At 41.9% G+C, this 24,106-nt stretch overlaps 1 protein-coding gene across 1 annotated transcript; it reads right to left on the reverse strand.

Moving 5' to 3' along the window:
* Positions 1 to 2,762: 2,762 nt before the first annotated feature.
* Positions 2,763 to 16,412, reverse strand: T265_15220 (hypothetical protein; the record flags this gene model as incomplete). The annotated part of the gene is made up of 8 exons (XM_009177082.1): positions 2,763 to 4,200; positions 4,618 to 4,747; positions 6,646 to 6,724; positions 10,197 to 10,360; positions 10,867 to 10,929; positions 11,418 to 11,495; positions 12,672 to 12,763; positions 16,349 to 16,412. The coding sequence occupies 8 exons, from the start codon at positions 16,394 to 16,396 to the stop codon at positions 3,700 to 3,702; spliced, it is 1,155 nt and encodes a 384-aa protein (XP_009175346.1).
* Positions 16,413 to 24,106: the final 7,694 nt, after the last annotated feature.

A 24,106-nucleotide genomic window follows, 5' to 3' on the forward strand; every position in this document is an offset into this window, starting at 1 on the left:
AATCATCCTACCAAGTTCACGGATTACGCAACAACCCCTGCCTTATTTAGAATGTGGACGTGCAATAAACCCAATCTATGGCATTCTCCTCTAAAGCGATGGCTCTGCCTTGCTCTGTTACACTGCCAGTACAAGGTAACTGAATGAGATCTCGACCTCCTGGCAAACAGCTCAGACAAATATGTTCTTACTTTTCCAGCTACGCTGGTAATGCTCACAATCAAGCGCTCAGTTTTACTACATTTTAAATCATACAACTCTCTGGACCGACTGTTTCTGCTCACAACCGTGGGGGATTTTTCACTGTATTTAATTAAGATTTGTTCACTGTGTCCAAGATATCCATCTACCTTTGATGTATCCCCGGTAGATTAATTTGTAACACTAACCATGATGCAGGATACTAGCTGACGGGTCGCCCTGTCAATTAAAATCGACAAAGTATACAACCACTTTGTCGACGTGGACTACACATTATGTATATACACTCTGTATATACTATACTACACTACACTGTACTAAACAACACCACAATGTACTCATCACATCCTACCATACCATATTGTATATACCATATGTATATATATGCTGTGTGTACAAATACTACCAAGACATACGGAGGGTTAATAGCTCAGGTTCCTTCCAAATCGGCCTAATTCATTTAGCGAGTGGATCTACTTGCTTATCAAAATCAGCAATGCTTGGAAGCAAGTAAGACGTGTGGCTGAATAAGACAACATCGTGTATTTCATGCAGATCGCTACTAAATGCAACTGAGTATTGTTAAAATTTTATCCGGAAGTTTACCTGGGTTCGATTTCCTCTAGATGTTTGTCAGATGCGCACCGACGACAGCCTTTAGCAAGCTCAAAACTGCTGTTCAGTGTTTCGCAACTTTTCAACTTGGAAGGTTGGGATCAGTTCAAGCTTAAACTCTGACAGGTCACTCGAATTACACCTAGGCACAATTAACTTTAGGCCGTTTCTTCCCGTTTCCAATGGAGTTGCAAATCACGTAGTCACCAGGTCACTCGACCCTATTGGCCATAGGTCCTCGATGGAAAATTCGCTGTGTCGATTGTTACGCGGTACGTAGGCGGTTTTGTGCAGCATAATTTAGACTTTATATAGTATGCCTACCAACAGGGTCATAATTAGGAAATTGATGGAATTTGGTTTCCAGTCTGAGCAATGTACGGTCGCCTACACTAGACTCCTAAAACTTCTCGCGATTCATCTCATAAACTTCAGTTGCAAAACCCTCCTGGTAAGCCACAGAACCATGTACCATCCGCACAAACCTCAACGACTAGAATGTGCGTAAGCTGTTGCTGTTCACATGAAAACAAAAAACAGCAAACTCAACAGACTGTCCATCATTTACCGTTTTTCATTCCGATTAGGCGCGTGCAAACTAAGTACCAAAAGCCATGGATTACTTCAAATCCATCAAGGTCATCTCTGTGTCCATCATGATGTAGACACAGGTAAATAGGAATCCCAGACACAGAGCCAAACAAAGCTGATAGATTGTTTTGATCCTGGGTGCGTTCTGTCCTGAAAAATATCAGAATGGCTCACAGTACGCATGGGATGGTGGACATTTGTTGAATGAACAGTTCTTACATTCCTGTCCGTAAATAGCTGACCACCAAGTAAGCCAGTTTAGTCTCAAATGCAACCATTTACGTTATTCACCCCTTTAAACATACTGCCTATCGTCGGCTGATACGTCACTCATGATCACACCACATGACTGAGGCATACACATTTTACTCTGGGATCCTCCAAACAGTCCCCAGAACGATCTATGTGTGCATCAATCAAGGCAAAATCACTTTCAAAGCGGGTTGGAGGACGCAACAAGTACGTTTCTGATTATGCTGTGATTTAAGCAAGGTGTCAGTGAAACTTTTGGGGAATCTGAAAATAGTATTCAGGGTTGTTATGGTCCAGGATGCCGTACGGATTCACGACCAAGAAACACTGTTCATTCGAAGTGGCGTTCTGTCGCACATAGCACGTATTACATCCCTACCATTCATACCAAAAGAAACTGAGTGTACGATTTCGCTGGATAAATTGGTGTGGGAACGAAGCACTGTTTGAAAATGCACAGGGCTTTGAATATTCACCATCTGTGGAAGCAGCTTGGCCTATGATAAGCACATCCTCAGTTCAGAGTAATCTTAAACCTCGGTCAGAATATAAGCCTTCAAAACAGAGGCGAACAACTGGTGTTCTTTTCATGAGGAGATGAACTCTTCAGAAGGCTACTTAAAACAGTTTAACGGCCCACGATCGGTTTTGCCCGCCTTGGAGCTCTTCGGTTAGGCCCAATCAGCGTACTGCGTTAAGCTTAAGTTTTAAGTAGACATCAAATTGCATCCAACAAGTGAAATACGGTCAGCTGTAAATTAAGCTGGTGTTAGCGGGGACTTATATAAATGCTACTTGTGTGGTACACTCAGTTGAAGGATGTCATAACACAGAGATCTGGGTTGAATTTGGCTGGTCCTCCGGTGCACATCAGCTTGGTTTGCAGTGCGTTTCAACAATAGGTGCTGTTGTAGACAGTTGATACTTTCACAGAGGCATCTGCGTCACCACCTTCTCCAACGCAAAGTTATCATTATTAGTCTGTTTCTCAAAGTTGAAGTGCTTTTTTCAATTCAGGACGACTATTCGTGATTAGAAACTTCTGATGATATTGGTATAGTTCACATTACAAAACCCAGTGTCCAAATCACAGAACACTCTTGGTCAAGAGCACAGTTACGTATTACTCGGTGAACAACATTCCTTACACGCACACAGTCATCGGGAATGACGAAGAAAAACCTGGTATGTGTACATAAATAGGTACAGACCAACAGAAAAGCACAGAAAGAAATCAAAAGAAAATAGTCGCAGGTTATGAAGTGTTGAGGCGCATCCTAACATGGACCAGTAATGAGCAGCGTAAGTGAATGGTTGGCACAAACAGGAGATGGCGCAGCTTCTCTATAAGCCAATTAGTGATACACTACTCCGTGAATGATGAATGATCCGGGTCAGGCATACACACGAGCTTACGGCATAGAAGACGACGTGTTTCAAAATAAATTTTGGAAAAAGATACACCAGATACTTAGAGCTGAAACGGGGAATAAATCAGGCCGCCAGAAAAGGAAAGGGTTAGATTAGCAAGTAAACGGACAAGTATGCGGAATCCGTATAAAATTGAGGTTTTACGGAAATGAAATTGACAACCACAAGGATATGATTATTGCATCCATTAGTCCTTTAGATGGGATAAAGTGACCTCCGACCATGTCCCGATGGTTAAGGTGAAATCACAAGGCGCTGCTGAAGACAATGAAAGAACCTTCGACCGGAAGAAACGTTGTACAGAGGGGTACAAATCACGAAATATTGACACGCCGCTCAAGAATAAGACAGGAGTAGAAGAGAAAGAGATGGAGCAAAGAAAAACATCACGGATTTTACACAGGATGAAAGTACCTTGTAGTGGAGAGTATATGATGGATATAGTGAGGTAAGGAATTGTCCTTTGTATGAAGTTTTCAGGAACAGCCGATGCAGCACGAACCGGGGTGGCACCAAATATCGCGTATCAGTAAGGCATTCCATGTATTTCGTAAAAAGCGGCGTATGGAATAGAGAAACGCATACATGAACATTCGCACATACTGTCTCTCAGGACCAGAGCAGGGAGAGCCCGGCTGATATTACATTTCTTACGGGGGTGTAAATATAAGCATCAAAGCTGGATATCATAGCATTGTTTCGCATGGCATAGATGACGGTAGATTCACTGCTTGGGTTAGTTTCCATGAGGATGATCAAACCTGCAAACACCATCATTGCAACCACGGTCACCGTTGTAGCTTTCACAGCTCTTCCAGAATCAAAGCACTTTCCTGTCTCTGTCAGCGTACACCGCGGTTCCTTTGTGTTGTCTACTAAGCCATCAGAAAAAACTGTTCCTTTCTTCGAGACCGGTCCATTTCTGATCATTGAAGCACTCCCGTTGTTCGACGAAACGCCATTAGAGGATGGAGTTAACTTTGGATCACCAGATGGAGCAAATCTATCCAGATGCGTGTCAACCGTGTGGTCAAATTCCGATACTACTTGCTGATAGACGACAGACTGGACCAATTTGGAGTCAATTCTGTTCCGAATTCCCAATGAACTCTAGGATGTTTGTAAACCAGAGATAGTAAAAAAATGAGTTTTCTTAGAAGTATAAATAGTATAAGGTATCGCACGGAGGTCTTTTGTATATTTATTACCGAAAAGCTGAGTAGTTAGTCATGAACTGTGATCAAGATACAGAAAGTGAAATTCATGGGTGATGACGCCCTCATATGAGGCTGTTGGTAAAAATACCCAGTCACAGCATGTGCTATTATCGAGTTTTTGGCTTGGATGAGACTGCAAGGGGATAGTTTTACTTCTAGTTTCATTCGGTGGTAAGGTGCCTGTTACAACTAGCAATAGATGGTGAAAAGAGCACTACTAGAGCTGTTCTAATTCATATTGCGTACTTGTAGTCATCCATTGCAGTGTGTATTATGAAGTCAATTTTTATATGGCAACCCTTACACTTACTTCATCACAACTGTCATGATTCCGCTGGATCTTCGGGTCGGGCATGCTTGCCTGTTGTGGCACCTGTTTCGCTTCGATCGGAGGTTCTTCAACCGGTTGGGAGAAGCAAGCCGATTCCAAGGCAGGTTCTCTGTAACAAATTAAAATGAGTGCTGAATTCACTGGTCAGTATTTTCTAACAAAATACAGGAAAATGTCTTATAGATGCGGTAGAATTATTAAGATAGTCGAGAAGGGTGATGCCAACAATTTGAAAAACTACGTCGGTCAGGGGTACCGTCACCAAGAATCACCAATCTTAGGAAGTGGAATCACTCTATATCTGCTTGACTGCACAAGTGAATTCCCACGATAGGTTGATAAGCAACTGCAAAGTCCCATCATTTGGGTCGAAGCAGAATCACCCTGAAGTTGGACTACTTAGTTCATCTCCACAAAAGTTAATGAAACGGAAAGGTACAAACGACAGGAGGAAGCGCATCGGCCTTAATCCAGGTTTTGTTTTGGACCCGAGGCAATGAACCAGGAAATGAGGCGCTGAAAGCGTCATGAATCTATTCGCTGGTGCTCATGTGGGCAGTAAACGTCAAGAAACCTGAGGTTTCATGAAGCCAATTTATGTACAAATTTCGCCCCAGGTTTTGTTTGGACCCGAGGCAATGAACCAGGAAATGAGGCGCTGAAAGCGTCATGAATCTATTTGCTGGTGCTCATGTGGGCAGTAAACGTCACGAAACCTGAGGCTTCATGAAGCCAATTCATGTATAGATTTCGCCAGTGGAAAATATGTCTTATGTTTTCTGGATGTGGAGAAGTTTGATTAATCACCCTCCTATTTGGTTTATTAGGTAGAAAGTTTGTACTTAAATGAGGAAAATCCTAATAGTGCACACAAAGTAAGACCGCAACGAAAATTTTTGTTAAATATGAAGTCAGCTAGATTTCAAGCCATATGGGAGAATTTATTGACAAGAGAATGACATAGCATCCAGCCACACAAGTACTTACATTTCCTGGTTGTTTATAATAGTCAAAGTCGGAACGTCCTCCTCTGTAGGGCTTTCAGTTACCGTGTCAGGTATGAGAACTGTCGGTAGAGTGAAAAATAGCATCAAGAAATCCTGTATGTTATTCGGACAGAAACTCCTATAGCAAGTGATCAGAGCTAAATTCTTGGCTAGTTTAGACCCCATCATCTTGAATTAGTGACGGTCAACCCAGTCAAGGTAACAAATATATATATCTGGTCACGCTGGTGGGCACGACATGATCAAAGGCATGTATGGCACAATTTTTCAACTCGAAAAGTCAACGCCATTGCTCTCGAGAGCAGGATAGAAATTTACTAGTTTATATGTATGCCACCGAACAATATCTCACCCCTCTAGCCAGATAACACTGACCAAGCAACCGATTTTTACTAAACCGTTTTAAATTGCGTCCTTGTTTGCAAACGCATTTATGCCTAACGAGGAAATTGTGCACCCGCCTAGAGTGGCACAATTTTTCAACTCGAAAAGTCAAAGCTATTGCTCTCGAGAGCGGCATAGAAATTTACTAGTTTACATGTATGCCACTGAACAATGTCTCATCCCTCTAGCCAGATAATACTGACCAAGCAACCGATGTTTACTAAACCGTTTTAAATTGTGTCCTTGTTTGCAAACGCATTTATGCCTAACGANAGGAAATGAGGCGCTGAAAGCGTCATGAATCTATTCGCTGGTGCTCATGTGGGCAGTAAACGTCAAGAAACCTGAGGTTTCATGAAGCCAATTTATGTACAAATTTCGCCAGTGGAAAATATGTCTTATATTTTATGGATGTGAATAAGTCTGATTAACCACCTTCTTATTTAGTTTATTAGGTAGAAAAGTTTGTACTTAAATGAGGAAAATCCTAATAGTGCACACAAAGTAAGACCGCAACGAAAATTTTTGTTAAATATGAAGTCAGCTAGATTTCAAGCCATATGGGAGAATTTATTGACAAGAGAATGACATAGCATCCAGCCACACAAGTACTTACATTTCCTGGTTGTTTATAATAGTCAAAGTCGGAACGTCCTCCTCTGTAGGGCTTTCAGTCACCGTGTCAGGTATGAGAACTGTCGGTAGAGTGAAAAATAGCATCAAGAAATCCTGTATGTTATTCGGACAGAAACTCCTATAGCAAGTGATCAGAGCTAAATTCTTGGCTAGTTTAGACCCCATCATCTTGAATTAGTGACGGTCAACCCAGTCAAGGTAACAAATATATATATCTGGTCACGCTGGTGGGCACGACATGATCAAAGGCATGTATGGCACAATTTTTCAACTCGAAAAGTCAACGCCATTGCTCTCGAGAGCAGGATAGAAATTTACTAGTTTATATGTATGCCACCGAACAATATCTCACCCCTCTAGCCAGATAACACTGACCAAGCAACCGATTTTTACTAAACCGTTTTAAATTGCGTCCTTGTTTGCAAACGCATTTATGCCTAACGAGGAAATTGTGCATCCGCCAAGAGATTATCCAAAATGCTTCTATGAGAGTATTGACAGACAAAGAATTCTGAATCACTTGGCTGTCAAGCTGTAGCAAGCCATATGAAAAAATTGCCATAAACAGATTTATGAACCCAAAAGCAACAAGCGGACTACAGGACATTAGCAGAGTTCCTCGATCATAATCGTGTTTGTGAACTCCTTTGAAAAAGTGATCCAGGTCGATTAAAAATACACATGCGGAAGAGTTTACACTCCCTTCCAAAGTACTTGAACAAATTCATGTAAGTTTATGGAAGTATAACGGATCTACATTGTTAGGATACAGGTATGCCATCAGCTGCTAGTCAGCAAATGGGTAACCATGCGTTGGTATCTGTGGCTACTGCGCTGAGCTAAATCAATGGAACTTGAGTCACCTCACTCGATAACACTGAGCAATAAACTTCATTTACTTGATCCCACAGATTATTTAACTTCCGACACCAGCTGTCATAGTAGGAACGACGCAGAAAAGAAAACACGGTAACACTCGACGAAGAGCTTTCAGCATGCTTTTAAGCAGTTACCTTTAAGCAGGGTCTGACATTTTTTTAAAATGAGCGCCATCACTAAGTTCGTGTAGAAGTGCTTCTTGTTGATCTCCCCGGCAGAATTAAATAAGAAGAATAAAGTGACACAGGTCACCGGTGAACGAAACTGTGGCAGCTACAAACACTGTACGGTAAGTAAGTAGTTCTTACAGCTCAGTATAATGACGATGGTGGCTATTTCGGACATTGAATCTGATATCTGATGACATGTATCACTACTGTTTGCACAAGGATATTGTACACTGATATGCTGCCTTTACTGCTGGCCTCAGACATGCGCCCGCACATAAGCACTGAATTCGTCAATTTACTTAATCATATGTCAAAGGATTGAATCTGATATCTGATGACATGTGTCACTACTGTTTGCACAAGGACTATTGTACACTGATATGCTGTCGTTACTGCTGGCCTTAGCCATGCGCCCACGCAGGAGCACTGACTTCGTCAATTTACTTAATCATATGTCAAAGCAGGAAGGACTCTTTTTACCGGACATACATCGACCTTGTGTTTCTGGCTGAAAACACAACTAATGCTTGACTTATGTCTAGACTGGAGAAGGGTATCAAGGTTAAACCGCATAACAGTGGCAATGGAAACTTCTCAGACGATCGTCTGTAGGTGCTGGTAGGGGGGGTGGGCAGTATAACTGGTGTATACCGTATTAATCGCGCAAATTAACTGATAAGAGATCTTTGCAGACTAGTCAAACTTTTCAAAATCAATGATTGTATGGAGATGTATTTCTCCAAACGTCACCATTGTTAGTGACTAACATAGGTCATTTACCATAGACAGTTAGCAGAATTAGTTTCAAAGGTTTAGCTGAACGGCGTTCATCTCGAGAGGGAAATGTGTTACTTCCTGTTTGCCCGGGAAGAAGGAGATAATGTGAATGCGTGGCAACCGCTGCCCACAAAAGGGTGCAGCTTTTTGAAGAATTAGACTAACTAAGTTTGCTAGAATGCATCGCCAGCCAAGGTGGATCCTATCGGGTCTCCCGGAAACATCAGGAAAAATAAATTTGCCATTGTCTAGCGTGAAAAGGAAGCAACAGATCTGTAGTGAAGCAGTCACTGAAAGTGTGGAGCCGAACCAGAATGCAGATCTTTGCATGAATTTTCAGCCCGTCACACTTTGACAGGAGGTGTGCATTTTCTAGTGAACCATATAAAAGAGCCTATTCAAAGTGCACTGCTTTCAGGAGTAAACGAAGTGAGCGAGGTATATAATAACTGGGTATTTTTAAGGCTCACGACTGCTATGTAGGTAGACTTGCTCCGCCGAAGTTTGGTTGGACATGGACACTGGAGTGGGCTATTCGGGCGACTGACAGAGATTTTCGGCGGTAATTTTTGGGGCACCGCTGAGCATTATTTCTTCCGGTTAGTTGAACTGAATACGATCAACCCAAGAAAGCGTATCACACAATCGAAGACACACATAAGATATCAAACGAGTTGCTCATGCAAGTGTGGTGGGTGTCCACCAAAACTGAGTAAGAAACCAATTGTGAACGTGTGCCCGAATTTCCCACGCGAACATCTGACGCAGAGACATCAAACATATCGACCGCACGGTATGAAGAATATAAATTCAAATGCATGTCAATGGAATCGCAGTTGCGCACAAAGCATGACAAACTTGGCGCCAGTGTAATGCATAAATGAATCCGTCGGCTACACAGTTTTGGTCCTAAGGACTAGTATTTTAACTCGTGTAAATTGTCTTAAAAATTGGTGCGATTTACAAAAGATCATGTGAGTAGCGTTCCTCACGGACATCAGAAAATTCAAAACCTTGGGAGGGGCGATATTGTCTGTGTTACGCTTCAAGAGCTGGAGTGTGAACTCCTAAAATATCAGTTGAGGAAACCAATAGTCATCCAAACAACTGAATGGGGAACAGATGTCTAAAAACGATTAGCTCTGGCTGTACCTTTCACATGGATCGCTCACACTATGGTTGATTCCTTACTCTATTGTGCAAGTTTCGAACCCGCCAAATTTCTGTTAACCTTTTCAGAGTCCTCATCATTATTGTTAGAAAAAGAAGAAATCTGAACCGGAACATATCACTAATTCAGATTTGCTCAAGGTAGCATTTTATAAGCATTTTATTTTAGTAGCATTTTATTAACTTATCTTGCTTTAAACCTTGTAAAACAGTGGGCTTGTTCTGGTACTTCAAGTTACATCTGCGATGTTCAGACTTCACTCAGCTACGGAGCATAAAGTCAGATATACGGCCTTAGTAAGACAGAACGTAGCAGCCGAAGCAGACTAGGAATTTAAAGTGCACTGGCAAGGTTACGCATAAGTACATCAACACTGACTTTGTTGCGGATAATGACAATGGTGGGGATGCCCTAAAACAACTAATAAACTTTGACACAATAACGGTCGTGTCTTCACAAAGTAATTAAAAATACCATATGCATTTGAAAGCACTGTTTAAATATAAGAAAACTCAACAAGTGGGAGAGACATACCAGCCCTTAGGGTCTCCGAAACTGGATTGTGGTCAGCCGGGACTTCAACAAGTTCATTGTAGCGATACTCTCTCAGGTCAAGAGGAGGTCGTATTCGGGTCGGTAGTGTGGCGTGTCCAAGAGAAGCATTACCGTAGCCACCATCGCGACGCAAGCTCGAGACCCTGGGGAGTAAGTAAATAGTCAGCCATCCACGTTAATCTTTAAATATGGCGACAATTTCCGAGCAGTATCCCTCGAGAAAGTAAATTAATTCTGTTTATGTTTTTGCATTTGCTGAGCGTAGCAAACAAACGCGCTGCAATTTCGCACAACCTGATTAGAACTACAAATCAGGCTGAATGCGTTGCACAGTACCTAAAAGACCATAAGCGACCACCATTAAGTGAACATTTCCACAGATTCATGGTGCCTACTATTGTTAACCATCACCAGCAAGAAGATCGGCGATAAGAAAGGAAGTGCTGTAAGGAAAACAACCAGGTCTTTCAAGTGATGCTGTGATTTAAGTTTGAACAGGTTTTCCATTAGTAGAGTGGAGACGCTCAACAGGGACCGAACAATAACATGATAGTAGAGGTACATCATTTAAGGTGAAGCCGTGAGAGTGTGGAGCAGTCGCAAGACGTCACAAACAACGTTTTGCTTTGCGAACAAATATAATACATACCGTATGAATTCTGTGCTCGAGTTCTTGATAGGGATTGAACTAAGTTCTTGATGAGACCGACCACTAGAAAACAAACACATTTAGAGGTTTCAGTAAATGAATGAAAACACGAGCAAAAATACGAAAAAACCTTCAAAATTAGATCTGGTTAGAGATTTCAAACAAAATTGCTCCTAACAGGGAAAAAACGATCATGATGAAGTACAGCTTTGCGTGACATCTTGAGACAAATACACTCTGAAAGAGCAACAGTAGCCTTAAAACAGGCGACAAAATTGACTTGCAACGACTATCGAATTGGGTGACCAACCAACGTCGTACAAGGCAGTATCCGTGTGGGCGTTACGTAACTGGCCCAATCCCAAAAATTCCTTCTATCGATTTCCGTTGTAACGACGCTAAGCAGCTTCACTCGTAGAGTGATATTAAAACGGATAATCAAACGAATTGGGAAACATTAATGAACCATGCGCTGCGTGGTTGTGTGATGCTTATGAGTGGAACGACCTTGAAAACGTCTAATGGGACGAATTGGACAATAAGTTAGTTACCTGAAACGATAGGTGTGACTTCTGCGGAAAATGCTGGAACTCGGTCGGACCCGCTTTGCTTCACCAGCCTGCTTTAATCTTAAATGAGACAAGAAAGTGAGAAAATTTGAAGAACATGATCTTGTAAAGTTGTGGTTGTAAGAAACTAATACGTAAGAAGCTTTGCTTAGAATTCACTCCTCCCTCTATTTAGCTTAGTAAGGGACTACAAGTTGAAATCAAGCCACACCCAGCTTTATAGAGCCGTTTTAGACAAATCGATTATCATTGAACCGACAAATATCACGTAGTGAGGCAAGTGAGAAGAACAATTGGCTGGGTCGATGAGAAAATCACGTGAGAAATGAATGTTCAACCACAGTCATTAGGGCTAGGCAAACACCGGTGAAAAACAAACTCATTTCAACGAGTGGTAATTAGTTATAGGATTTGTGTTAGAAGTAGAAATAAATCGTTTCAAAAATGTAAGCTTATGTACGACGGGCATTGTCAAAATTGTTACATATGTCAACCGGCTTGCGTCACAGACCGAGTGAACTTAGTACGAACTGAGTAAAACACTAAAAGCCCTTTTCTATCCTAACAAAGCGTGTCTATCTCAGCGCAGCTGAATTCCCCGTTGAAGTGGGTGACAGCGGAGTGGGGACGTCACCATTAACCAGCAGTATTCATGAAATTACCTTGAAGACTGGCACTATTTGTTACCCAGTCCACTATCGCCGATCCAATTCGATAGTGTCGGCACTTGTGATGAAGCTAACTTGATGATGCAACCTTGCGCGGTTCATGGATAGGACATAGATAGCGGATGACGAGTACACACAACCGGCAAATATGTTGCAGTGTGTGCATGCATTCTGAACGTAAGTTAACCTTTGAAGAGCATAACGGGATCCGATGCGCCCTCTTGGTTCACAGCTGCCCGGTTATGGTAAAATTATGACGGAATTATGAGGAGTGAATCGTACCGCAGACCCTGCTGGGTGCTTTCCAAACCTTCGGTTAGCACCGCACTGTTCCCCTATACAGAAACACAGTTCGACTCTGCTCAGAACGTCCGAGTTCCTTATACGTTAGTGCACTTTGGGGTCACTTGTACGGTAACAGTGACGTTTTTGTGAACCAAATACATACAGTCCAAAGGCAATAACTACATACAATATAAATCCACCTCAGTTAAAAACCGTCTATGCCATAGTGATCCAGCAGTTCCGTCAAATATAGGTTTTTCACGGTGCTGACTAAAAAACTTACGTGAAAAAACACTTGCGATCCATCGTCCAATGCCAAATGGCCAAAGCAGCAGCCTTGGATTCGCACTCGAATGTGAGGTGGTGTGTTTTGTTCTGCAATCAAAATTGAATAAACACTAAGAATGTAAGCAATAGAATAACCATGAAATTGCGTAGAGTGAAGCAACCACACAGGTAAAATGTCGCGCGAAACAAACAACACGTGTGCATGACGATGAATGACGTTACGCTGAAGTAGTATGACGTGCATGAGCTCAATAGGTAGATGAACTTTATGATTAGGAAAGTGGGCAAGAAAAGTACTGAGTTACAGAAACGACTTTGTTTAACTGTGAGATATCGGAGGTATCGTTCGTGAAATTTAAGATCGCAAAATTGTCACCAAAGCAATCAGAATCCAATCTATGCACTGTGGGGAATGACGCGTGAAATCCACCGATTATGACGTATGAGGCAGGCAAACGAAGGAAGTGACATACGTATTTTACATCAGTTAGAAAATAGAAAATAAAACGGGTTTAAAAAGGGCAGTACTGGTACCCGCAGAAATCGCCTTTTTGCTGAGGACTACAAAGAAAAACAAAATTAGCATGGTAAAATATAAGTCTTCTAGTCCCAGGTTTTCGCAAATATTCTATGGAAACGCCTGGGAGAGTGAGAAGCTGGCACCCTAAACAAAGGATGTTGTGTCGCTATGGTAAAAGGCTCGGCAGACATGGTAAGATAATGACCAAAAACTGTACTGCCCATACATTTCCGGAAGAAAATCCAACTTATTTGTCAAACGTTTTTGCAATGAAACCCCATGTCGATGTTCTTAAGTGGTGCCCGTGAAGCTAACTCACTCCGGAAGACCGAGGCGGTTAAAATAATAAGACCAATCTTGCTTGGTTGCATCCAAAGGAAGAAATTAGCCATCCAAAAACAACGAAATGATATAACGCCAAAAAAACAACTGTTTAACAAAAGTTTTAAACGGATTCAACAATACCGTATGCCTCTTTCGGGAGGTATGGTCGGGTTGAGAACTGGAATGTAGCTTCGACGTACTGTAGACATTTCGTAGTATTGGACCTATACTGTGGCGGCGTACTATTGCATTGGATATCTTCACAATGTTAGAAAAAAGTATGGTACGAAAGGAGAGAAAGGAAACAGGCAAACGAAATGGCAAGCTAAAATGCTGTGAAAAGTTCCCCGTATAAAATCTTCTATTTCAAATCCGTTTTTACACCTGATTCTTAGTTTATGGTGCTCTTAGAATGGAATGTCTACTAATTCAATTTAATGCGCTTTAGTCTGTGCACTCGTTGCACTATTGTTAGCTGATCCACTTTAGTATTGTGACGTCGCCTATCCTGACCGGTAGATTTCACTCTGTCCTGATTACTATTGGAGATTTGTTGACATCACACCATGATATGCTCATAGAGGAGGTCGGCTAAAAGACGATAGAAATAATGACATATTCATACACTACATCTAAGCAGCCTCACACATACCGCCCACTAACGACTGCTACGAAGGAGTTGTTGAACCTGCAGACTGATCGGAGGTTCCAAATACATCTGAGCTAAGAGGACTGAACGCAAATTTTGACGACATAGTTTGTGTCCTTCATTGTTACACTTCTGTTTGCCCTAGGATGTAAAATAAACTGTCCAAATGCCTTTCTAGAAGTACAACAGATCGTCCTTTGTACCCCTTGTTATCGAATTCGGTCACGAACATCATTATGGAATGTACAATACGGGGGATAAAATTTAGGAATCTAGGCAAAATTGGTGAACTTGAAAGAGCAGTACGGTACTGTTGGACTGCGTAACGATCATCACTTGCCCTATATTCTTGTCTGTTCTAGTCAAAACCACACAGATGGATGCTCAAGTAACTAGGCCTTATATTGTGGTGCTAGAGTTCTGGCGATTCATGTAATTTCTACAATAGAGTCACGACATTATCATGATTGGAAACCGCGTGGATATTCAACAGACACATTTGGTTTACGGAATTACACAAAGCGATTTGTGGTGAAATATAATATGAGTATAGCCAGATATTAGTAGCCGTGTTGGTGGATTTGTTTCGTGGCTGTCTTTGTGAGGGTCCTCTCCAATAAGGCCGCACACCACTTATACTGCAACAGCCACGTAAAGCTCCTTCCTGAAGCAAGCAGTGTACCGCTTATCTTTTCCAAACAGACACTTTCTTAATATTCGCATAACGATAGAATTAAAGCTTTTCTAAAATCTCCGTCAGGATAGGACATGGTACTTGCAATGTAATCATTACAGTCCATAATTCAGGATAACATATAACACTAGAATCACCAGAATTAGATCTAAAATGCTGAGTTGCTAAGGTATCCTGTAGATGACAGTTTTACTCAAAGCACCCATGATGATACTAGGAGGCACGTGTGAGATTTCGTCACGTTTACCAATAGGAAGTGATGCTGAGTTTACAAATGTTGATAAGTGTTGCTTGTGGTATCACGCAGTCACCTTGTGATACACTACCACAAAACAAAGACCTCAATAAAGTCATAGTAAATAAATCCTGGTGGTGATACAAAGCAGACTGCCTAGTTTGACTTCATCCACTCTGGAACTACTTAGTTAGGTCGCAGGCACGAAAGCAGACAAATAAGTTGGGCGTAAGAGACGTAAAAGTAACTCGCCTTATTTTGTCATCTGACAAGTGTCCGTTACATGATTATTATCAGGCAATTTCCGAACATTCTATAATGAGCGGAGCTTGCTTTTATTCAGATACTTTCGGATCGGATTCATCCATCATCCTAGGCTATTCATAGCTTAAAAATGTGCAATAACGAATGAAACCGGAGGAAGAGCTAAGTAGTAGAAACCGTTAATTTCTCCTAATATGTCGTCAAAGTATATAGTTTGTATACTTGGTGATTAACTAACTGAATGAGTAACAAATACCTAATGATTATTATGAAAATCAGTGGGAGAAAGTGAAGAAAGTGTGAAATGCTGTCCATACTCTAATGAAGAAGCCTGTTTGATTGGTTGCTCGGGGCTTTCGCAGTCTCACAAACGAATGCACTGGGTGAGGCATAGATAGTGAGGTGTCGTTTGGTCATAGCCATGTAATAAGTCAGTTATATTCGAAGTCGGAAGAGTTTCATGACCTTCTCTTGACTTCTACTTTTTGTTCTTGCCTAGCCTAATTCATCTGTGAAATGGCTGACTTCAATAAGACTTTTCTGCAACAGTCTGAGCTGCTAACAATCTGCCAATGACTCGGTTTGATTTCGCAGTTAATTCTTCGGAATGAAAAAGTGATCCGCCAATGTGGTGGCTCAACTTACCTGCAATGGAAGAACATAATGGTTGCCTAGTGAAGTCCTGCTCTCAATGGTTAGGACTATATGAAGTTCCTATCGTTGCCCTCCCGGATAGGTCCATCCCAGGAGTAAACGAACACTGGTCAATAGAAATTACGCCATTCTATTGTTGTAAAATAGAAGTAGACATGCGCGATATGAAGACCTTTCCTACAACACCAAACCCTATTCCTTAATTGCCACAAATTAAAACTTTGAATGCAAGGATGTTTGATTATCTGAACCAATAGTGAGTAGACTTAGAGAACTGGATAGACAGTGATGTTAGCATAGAAGCAGTAGATTGTTGAAATCCAATTGCTCACCTCATTGTGTTTGAGAAAGACCAGAAAATCTTTTCCGTCGCACACCATCCTCTGAATTTGATCCCTGAAAATAGAAAAATCCATTATCAAAGTGGTCATTGCCGGGCCCTAGGATCCAACGAGATTTTTTATTGGAATTTCAAATCTGTTCCCGATAAACAAACAGCTATTTCTAGCCTCCAAAACTGTATGACCTTTCCAGGCCTGAAAACTTTCATTTATAGGTTTATTGTTTCATGACCAGAACTTCCTCAGTGATGGAAGAGAAAATTTTGTATGTTGATCAGTAGTGCTCTATCCCTTGTCGCTATTCTGAACCTCAGTCCAAGTTTTGTTGTACGGCAGAGTCTAACAGGCTGATACAGTAGGTTAACTTTTGCAGCGGCATGGCGAGCGAGCCCCTATCTATGCTAGAGAGTTTAAATATTCTTTCATTGACTGCTAGTTTATGAAGTCGAACTACTCGTGGACTGCGGTACAGCTTACCCTAACTAGCGAGTGATCTTCACGAAAGGCATGACATCTGATAGGCTACTGGCTTGTAACAAGGCCGAGTTACTGTGGTAATGTGGTGAGTCACACGAGGCCCTTGACCTAACTTGAGCTCATGGGGAGCGCATATCGAATCGGTAGCATTAAGCTAGCTAGTTTAGGACCTCGCACCTATTAACCAGCCTTAGTCATGTGGTGATTCGCTTACGGACGCAGCGACATGGTTTAACCAAATGATTTTGCAAACCACACTCACCACCCATGAAATATCATACTGTTTACCACTGCTATCTATCGATCCTCTGGTAGTCAGCTGATAAAGACTGAGCAGCGAATGTTCTAAGACTTCGGTTGCTTGTACTTGCAAAATAGTCGCACGACCAATCACATCCACATACAGCTAATTAGCCCCAATAAGACTTAAAGACCCGAATAGCTGATATTTCCTATAAACGACCACATTTTCATAGATTCATGATTACTTTCTCATTTTCATTCTCCAACTGCTACTGGTTCCTTCTTCCCCTGGAATGCAAACGACGGACCCTGTGATGGATTTTACGAAATTTTTAGCAAGCGGTATCTCACTAGGGACAGATAAATTGTGATACCATTAGTATTCACACGAAAATAATTCTTCTATTCAAAACACAAGAGAGGCTATGGTGAAGAAAACCTGGGCTACTTATATTTTAAGAAGGCGCTAACCTAACACAATGAAGCGCTTGCAAAATAAAAGTCTACTGCTCATCCGCTTTGTAAAATGCACGGTACTGTGGGTACCGGAAATATATGACATATGTGGACATCCAGTTCATGGTGCTTTTATTGAGCAGAGTTTAAATTTACCATGCAAACTAGGCCTACATGGTTACAAGAGAAGCATTTTCATCATGCATTTCCACCGTCATAGCGCGGTACACCGCCCAAGCCTAACCAGTTTTTTGACTTCATAGGGTTTTGGCAGTGCGGCTCAGGTTCGTTTATTTGTAGTTGATTAGTTTGCCGAGCTTGATAATAAGCTTCCAACTGTCCGTCGACATTCGATGGGACAACATCAATGAGCGCTGAAGCTATCAGAATAAAGCCTGGTTAGAAGCAATTCAGAATAACACTCCTGGTGGAATGTGGATACAACCAAACAAACGAACTACGATTCAACACAAATCGCAAGGGGGTCAACCACAAGGAACGCGTGGGTAAAGAGGATGGTATCTAATAGAGAAATGAATGTAAAAAGAACTATTTCAAAAACCAGCGCACGTTGCGAGCACATCCAGTCGAATTCCACTTCAGATTTCTTCGGCACGACCAGTTAGGTTAGAAGTTGAAAATCCTTGGTGAAAGCCTGAAGGGAGCTAATCACTCAACCGCTTACAGAACATTTCTCTTCGAATTGTGAAAAAGCGTTTGCAAGTTGACTGTCCAGCTCAGCAACAGAAGAACGCCTACTTGATCAAGTAACAGTTGGTGGATTTTCGTTTCTTGTTATCTTGAAAAAAACTGGAACTAGTCATCGTGCGACGGTTAGCCTATCTCAGAAACCCAATGAGGACAGGAAGCCTTGCGTCCCCTACCACGTTGGTTCATCTACAGAAGTTTATTAATCACAGGCTCCTAGCCTTCAGGTTGACGGTTGGTATAAATGAGACCATTTATTCCTTGAAGTTTGGGCTTCCTGGTTGGTCTTACACTAACCAAAGCTGTTCTGCATCAGGCTGGTGAGCCGAGGACCTTGACTGAGCACCCAATCACCTTCCTGTCTGCATCTGGACGTTCAGATAGTATTTCGGCCAAACACAACCATGAGCTCCACAAATAAAGCACCCTCATGCCACATAAAGTGTCAGGTGAGGCAATCAGCCTGGTTGCCTTAGTTTTTGTATACGGAAGGATGGATAAGTGAAAACATGCTACCACCGAAGCCTCCTACCTTTGTTCATTGTTATCTTAAGGAACCCCTCTTAAGCCTGCTTGCAAATTATTCCAATATATACCCCAGCTGAAGGAACATCAGTCAGGCATCCAGAGACTTGACACATTCTAAGTAATCGTCCATATCTGCTGTTCCGTGTTTGATATTCAGGGGTTGTTTTTCTATTTTATCGTAACCTTTAAGGTATGAACTCTTGGAGAGATCGGGGAACGGAGTAATATTGAATGTGCTATCCAACTTTCCATCTCGATAGAAACTTGTGGTCATGGAAATATCTAATGCAATTTGTTTGTCCCGTTCATTTACGCACCAACTAAAAGCCACCTTCTATAGAGTAATGACAACCCTCTATCCACTAGAAGTAGCGTGCGTATGATCATAATGACAGGAAAGTTCGATGCACAGGTGGAGCGCTCCGATCCACAAAAAGCGCACGTTGATGGTATGCATAATCTGAAAGCAAAAGATTATGACAATTGTGAACTTATTTTGCAACTCCGTGCTGATTGCTAACTGTTTCTCAGCAGAAATAGGTATAAATACAGTGTAAGACGCTGTCTCCTAGTCTCCCTCTACCGCTTAGCAGCCATTGGACCAACTTGATCATGTCGCCACCAGCTACCGATCACGTGGTTCAGGCCTTAACCACCGATAGCTTTGGAATACACAGGCTGATTCGGGTCACGCTCAAGTTTGGCGTCGATTTTTATTTTATTTTCAACAAACCTCAGAAACGCGCTCCAAACTAAGCAGTGAAAAAGCTCTGTGAGTCACAAGTTAAGTTGCATTACTAACTGTTTCTTCAGAGGCCAGTGACCGTAACTAGGGTGAGATAACTACCGCTCTGCATGTGGTCGGTAAGAATGTTTGTAGTATTGTCGAGCTGGGATATTAGAGTGTCACCATCATTTCTTAATATGAAGTGTTCATTCAAGTTCAGAATACGATTCGGCTTGACGACCAATCGAATGATAGACGGAACATAGTCCGTATGTCGGCGAAGAGGGATGGCGGAACCTGAAGGTTCTAGAAATAGAAGGACCAATAAGGTTTGGAATTCCCATCCTCAAAACAGGATCAAAATGCCCCCTTAAGTTAGTTAACAAATAACACTTGAAACCTAATATAATAAGACCTAGCCTCAAGATCTCTGGATAGAATATTTTGACAACAGTGAAGTTTGCTCTATGTCCATAAGTGTGACACATGGAGTCAATGCGCAACTGATCAATTCCAGAACAGCGTCTGCTTAATTGTGTTTCATAGGGTCACAAACGAGTTTCGCTGGACTCATATGCCACTTGTTGAAAACAGCTATAAAAACTCTCTTACTTTTGTGTTTGCGAGGCTCGGTTTCTCCGGTCTGGAGGTCCTAAACATCTGCAGATGTTTAACCACCTATCTGTTTTGCTAGAGTTAGCTGACTTCAAGAGGTGCGCGACGAAGTTGTGCATAAGCAGGTGCTTGGAAATGAATCAGAATCGTTAGAAAATAGAACTAAAGTTATCAGGCTAGGGTGGTTGAGACATATTCTGCGTATGTTCTTAATAGGAAGGTATTTCGTTTTCTGCTCCGAGCTATGGTTGGCGAAAGTTCGCGGGGACAAGCCGAGATGGGACAACGTGAAATAAAAGTGATTACCGCCAAACTGAATGCCTTCAGATCTTTCAACCCTAATGGTTGAGGCTCGTATGGTTCCACTGATGGCGCCCTGATTTTATTGTTGTTCAAAATCTCCAGGAATCTCATTCTTGGTCGTTTTCCGTAAGGACGTATCACTGCTCTAATGTGGCAACTTAATTCTAGGTTTTACCTCCACTCTGTGCTAAGGCTTTATTCCCTCCTGGTCGTAGTGTTGGTGTATTCCTGTCAGCGATGAGGATGACGATCGGTTCTGGTTTGGCCAAGTTTGTACCGGAGGAAGATTACAATCTGCTTTCCCGTGTGTCAGTACTTTGATTGTCTCCCACCTAGATAATAATTCCGCTCGCTCGCGTCACTCTAATTTGTGCGACGGCGAGTATTATTGGCACCGGTCACATAAAACATGCCACGCGTCGCAACCATGCAGAAAACAAAGTTGATTATCAGAGTCATAGTTACTATGATACCGGAATTCTTCATTTGATGATTGGTGTGNTTCAACAAACCTCAGAAACGCGCTCCAAACTAAGCAGTGAAAAAGCTCTGTGAGTCACAAGTTAAGTTGCATTACTAACTGTTTCTTCAGAGGCCAGTGACCGTAACTAGGGTGAGATAACTACCGCTCTGCATGTGGTCGGTAAGAATGTTTGTAGTATTGTCGAGCTGGGATATTAGAGTGTCACCATCATTTCTTAATATGAAGTGTTCATTCAAGTTCAGAATACGATTCGGCTTGACGACCAATCGAATGATAGACGGAACATAGTCCGTATGTCGGCGAAGAGGGATGGCGGAACCTGAAGGTTCTAGAAATAGAAGGACCAATAAGGTTTGGAATTCCCATCCTCAAAACAGGATCAAAATGCCCCCTTAAGTTAGTTAACAAATAACACTTGAAACCTAATATAATAAGACCTAGCCTCAAGATCTCTGGATAGAATATTTTGACAACAGTGAAGTTTGCTCTATGTCCATAAGTGTGACACATGGAGTCAATGCGCAACTGATCAATTCCAGAACAGCGTCTGCTTAATTGTGTTTCATAGGGTCACAAACGAGTTTCGCTGGACTCATATGCCACTTGTTGAAAACAGCTATAAAAACTCTCTTACTTTTGTGTTTGCGAGGCTCGGTTTCTCCGGTCTGGAGGTCCTAAACATCTGCAGATGTTTAACCACCTATCTGTTTTGCTAGAGTTAGCTGACTTCAAGAGGTGCGCGACGAAGTTGTGCATAAGCAGGTGCTTGGAAATGAATCAGAATCGTTAGAAAATAGAACTAAAGTTATCAGGCTAGGGTGGTTGAGACATATTCTGCGTATGTTCTTAATAGGAAGGTATTTCGTTTTCTGCTCCGAGCTATGGTTGGCGAAAGTTCGCGGGGACAAGCCGAGATGGGACAACGTGAAATAAAAGTGATTACCGCCAAACTGAATGCCTTCAGATCTTTCAACCCTAATGGTTGAGGCTCGTATGGTTCCACTGATGGCGCCCTGATTTTATTGTTGTTCAAAATCTCCAGGAATCTCATTCTTGGTCGTTTTCCGTAAGGACGTATCACTGCTCTAATGTGGCAACTTAATTCTAGGTTTTACCTCCACTCTGTGCTAAGGCTTTATTCCCTCCTGGTCGTAGTGTTGGTGTATTCCTGTCAGCGATGAGGATGACGATCGGTTCTGGTTTGGCCAAGTTTGTACCGGAGGAAGATTACAATCTGCTTTCCCGTGTGTCAGTACTTTGATTGTCTCCCACCTAGATAATAATTCCGCTCNGTTTCACAAAGCGATGGCTGAAAAACCTACATAGTGAGTGCTGAGAATTCATTTGACGTTTAGCTTCACCCCTGTGGGCCGATAGTGGCTCAAGATAATTCGGTATGTTCCCTGGACATTTTGCGCTAAAGACAGTTACTAAAGGTCCCGAAACAATCAGCAGTCAGCAGTAGTCAGCTGTTCACTACCTAGAAGAAGCCAAATAACCATGAAAAACCCCTCTCAAAAAATGCCTGTGCTCAAAAACTGAAGTTTCAGGCGAATTCTGAAATAACTTCAGTGTCGCTAAGTGACTGCGGACATGGAGAAAAACCCACATTCACTGTTTTAAGAGTAAAAAAGATTCTAAAGATACTGCACTGTGCCTTCTTCTGCGTTCTCAAATCTGAGCAGACCTCATCGAAGTTTACACTTAATAAATTAAGCGATAGGCATCCTGTAGGTCAACTCTTCCTACAGACACCACGCAGGTGTAGAGAAAAACTCTTGAATAGCAAAATGGTCTGACATTTTCAACAACCTTCGAGAAAGTTAAGTTCAACAGTACTCATTAATAATTAACTTATACAAATAGAGCTGCGTTTAAGATGAAACCTTCGGTAATGTTTATCAGCCATATTTGGAGATAAACAGTAAGGAGACATGTGGCAAAAGTCTGGTTGCAGAAACAGAAGCACTTTCAACGACATATAACACAATACTCAGCAGAAAATGACTAAGGGCTGTGACAACATGGTCAAAAGCCAGTCTGAATTCGGTTCAGGTTCTGAAAGCAGCAACGATTTCAGACAAAATTCACTACAAAGAATGCTTTGTGATGGGAAGAAACTTGAAACAAAAATTCGAAATTCCTGGCTGTTTTTTATTAGAAGATGAGCACAAATCGTCCATGAATATCGCTACCTTCAGAAAAGTGCTGATCAGATGGTAGTCCTACTTAGCAGCCAGTGAACCCTAAAGGAGATAGTGTTTCTATTGTGAGAGAATCCGTTGAGAGGATACCAGCAACTGTGTACTCCACAAAACCGTTATGTACCGCAGATAACAGCTTAATCTCAAGGGTAAACATATAAAACTGACAGACTGTCATAATATCTGAGGCCCGACTGAGGTTACTCCAGAAGGTCACGCTCAAGTGTCTCAAGGTGCCAAATACTTCAGAAATTTCACTTTCAGTGGGAGGATAGACACTGCAAAGCGTGTCCTGATATCGCCCGCTTTATTGAGTGGGAATAGTTCAACTCGGTATACCAAGACACCCAGGGACAAAATAGCGCTCTTGAGATCGTTTTAAGCGATTCAGTCTAGTTTACGAGTTCAAGTATACTTTTGGAACAACAGGTACAGTGGATGTCACGGACACAGCAGATCACATTTTTATCAACTTGCTAATGCTACCAGAAAACAAAGAGAAGAGGTAAAGTGGTCTTTGATAAAAGCCTGTGACCTTCGGCATTGAGTACTTTATGCCACCAGGGTCAGAATGATAGCCACGGTTACCTAAATGGTTCAGAGTCAGCTGGGGACAGGCCCCACTGATTTTCACAAACTGCAAACAGCTGTGGTTATACTCCTTGGTCGACACTAGCAGACAAACCAGTTTTGCTTACAGCAACAGTACAGTCTTTTCGTTCTTGTCGAGTGAAAAAGCGGTAAAATGTAGAAGCATCCAGTGCACAAATCAAATGGGACAAACCACCTAACGTGAGTCTTTGGCAAACAGTAGTTTTTGTTCCACCTTAGAAAAAGTCCACACATCAGTTTAGCAGCACAGATGGGAGGGATAGTGGGAAAAGGTTTAAGTTCCCCTCCTTTCCACAAGGCATTGCTCTTATACCCTGCAGGCGGTAGGCTAACCATTCTTATACAATCTGGACACAATTAAACGAAAGTAACCACTCTCAGCGGTCTTATCC

Source organism: Opisthorchis viverrini (assembly GCF_000715545.1).
Source record: "Opisthorchis viverrini unplaced genomic scaffold opera_v5_394, whole genome shotgun sequence".
NCBI lineage: Eukaryota > Metazoa > Platyhelminthes > Trematoda > Opisthorchiida > Opisthorchiidae > Opisthorchis > Opisthorchis viverrini.